A 1,957-nucleotide genomic window follows, 5' to 3' on the forward strand; every position below is an offset into this window, starting at 1 on the left:
GATGCGCGAGCTTGTCGAGTGAATATATCTTTCTCACAGACATCACTGGAAAGTTTGTAGTTCGGTCGGATATGTAAAAAACAAGTAAGTAAAACAATGCACAAGTTACTTAACGGTAGGGAGAGAGAGTGGGCGAGAGAGAGAGAGAGAGAGCGCACACGTACTTCTGTTGTGTGGTCTTTGATGTTCACTCACTTAGCACGCATCTCATTTGGATTAAAACTAAATCGTAAAAATAAGACCATTTATAGATGCATTCACTATAAACATAATTTATTTTCAACCTTAGGCATACACGACTTTCTGGCGAAAGTGAATCTAGCAGCCTGTGTGAAGTATATAAGAAATATTACTATATTCTACTAAAACTGACAACCTGAAAGTGTCCAAATTTTTGAACTGATTAAACAATATATTTTTATAATTTTAAACATTGTGCTTGAACATGGCACTCAGTTTGATATTTTATTATGCAATACAAAGACATTGTAAATAAATTTTGAAAGTGTCCAAATACTTTTTGGTGCCACAGCATGCATATGAGAACATAAATGTAATGTACTAATGTTAGTAGCGTGCAGATTTAAAGTCAATCATAATTCAAACTGTTTGACATGGACAAATATGGCATCTCCTCTACGGTGCTGTTATTCCAATCATTTGCTGTTGCGTTGTCAGCTCACTGTGATGTTAGCCGCAGATCAGGCAGGTCAAGATTTGATACCATTTAAGCCTTATTTTTTATTCCCATATCTCTCCTTCTCTCTTTCAAAGCAGCCGGGAGCAGGGTGTGTCAGGACAGCCTACCTCCATCATGGTGGAGGGCGTTCAGGTCTCACTGCCCTCCTACGAAGAGGCAGTGTATGGCGCAGGCGGCAGTTCTGTGCCCCCTCCTGAGTCCCGGGTTCAGATCGTGCTGTCAGAGGGCCCTCAGGCTGAGGGTTTGAACGAACCTCTCGAACGGGCTCAGGCGAGTTACAGTTTTCCCTCCACCTCCACTGCTGTGTCTTCATGTCACGCAGAGACTGTATTGGTTCACCAGGTGCCCTCTTCCTCCTCTCCGTCCTCCTCATGCTCTCCCTCCTGGGCTGCTGAGCAGCCTGGTGCCGCTGCACCTCTCCACCGCAGGCAGAGCAGCGAGAGCAACGATCAGCGCAGCTTGCTTTCAGTTACCTCTGCCGAAGATTATGGTGATGGTGAGTCACTTGCAAATCTAGAAGTGATGTGTGGTTTAATGACATGTAACATTAAGTGTCCATGATAAATAAAGGAATCTTTTTAAAGAAAATAATTTGAAAACTTGTGGCAAATGTATATATATATATATATATATTAGGGCTGTCATCGTTAACGCGTTAACGCATGCGATTAATTTTACTATCCTTAACGCGTTAAAATAATTTAACGCAATTAATGCAAAATTACTGAAGCACAATTTCTATTCTAACCCTTTAACCCAATTTTGCTATTCTGCTTGCGATTAGATCATTTTAAGCTGCTAAACTCCGGGAAAGTTTTCAGTCCAATGATCCAGTAAGCGAATGCATTCAAACAATCCGTCCAAAACAGCGCTAATATAAAGGAAACCAGGCTGATTACATCAGAGATTGCAGAGAGAACAGAGACTCGCTTTGCGTTTTCAGTGAATTATTAATTCCAGTGTGTTTGGCTCTAAAACACGAGCTCTGTCATATTCTGTGATTGTCTCTGAAGAGCGCGAGCCCTCACACGTTGCGCTGTGTGAAGAACAGACTGAACGGATTGTCAACACATCCCACTGCTGTATGGCCAGATGAGACGCAAACTACGGTTTCTCGACTGGATAACCAGTCTCGCTAACAAAGTTTTGATGGATGAAGACTGCAATCAAGGTAAAAACGATTGCGGTGGCGTACAGGAGTCATACAGTAAGCACGCGTGAGTCCGTTATAATAATGCATGTATGAGTGCTCTTGAC

The 1,957-nt window shown here is 42.2% G+C and overlaps 1 protein-coding gene across 2 annotated transcripts in view; it reads left to right on the forward strand.

The window, feature by feature from the left end:
* Nucleotides 1-1,957, forward strand: part of LOC107756599 (sushi domain-containing protein 6-like) — a 41,198-nt gene that overhangs the window by 33,366 nt on the left and 5,875 nt on the right. The window contains exon 6 of one of the 2 annotated variants that reach the window (XM_016573779.1): nt 775-1,196. In XM_016573779.1, the coding sequence (XP_016429265.1) occupies nt 775-1,196 (422 nt within the window). The remainder of the gene's footprint in view (nt 1-774; nt 1,197-1,957) is intronic. The other variant, XM_016573780.1, reaches the window with a different exon arrangement.

This window comes from Sinocyclocheilus rhinocerous, unplaced genomic scaffold, assembly GCF_001515625.1.
Source record: "Sinocyclocheilus rhinocerous isolate Xijiao unplaced genomic scaffold, SAMN03320098_v1.1 scaffold683, whole genome shotgun sequence".
Lineage (NCBI taxonomy): Eukaryota > Metazoa > Chordata > Actinopteri > Cypriniformes > Cyprinidae > Sinocyclocheilus > Sinocyclocheilus rhinocerous.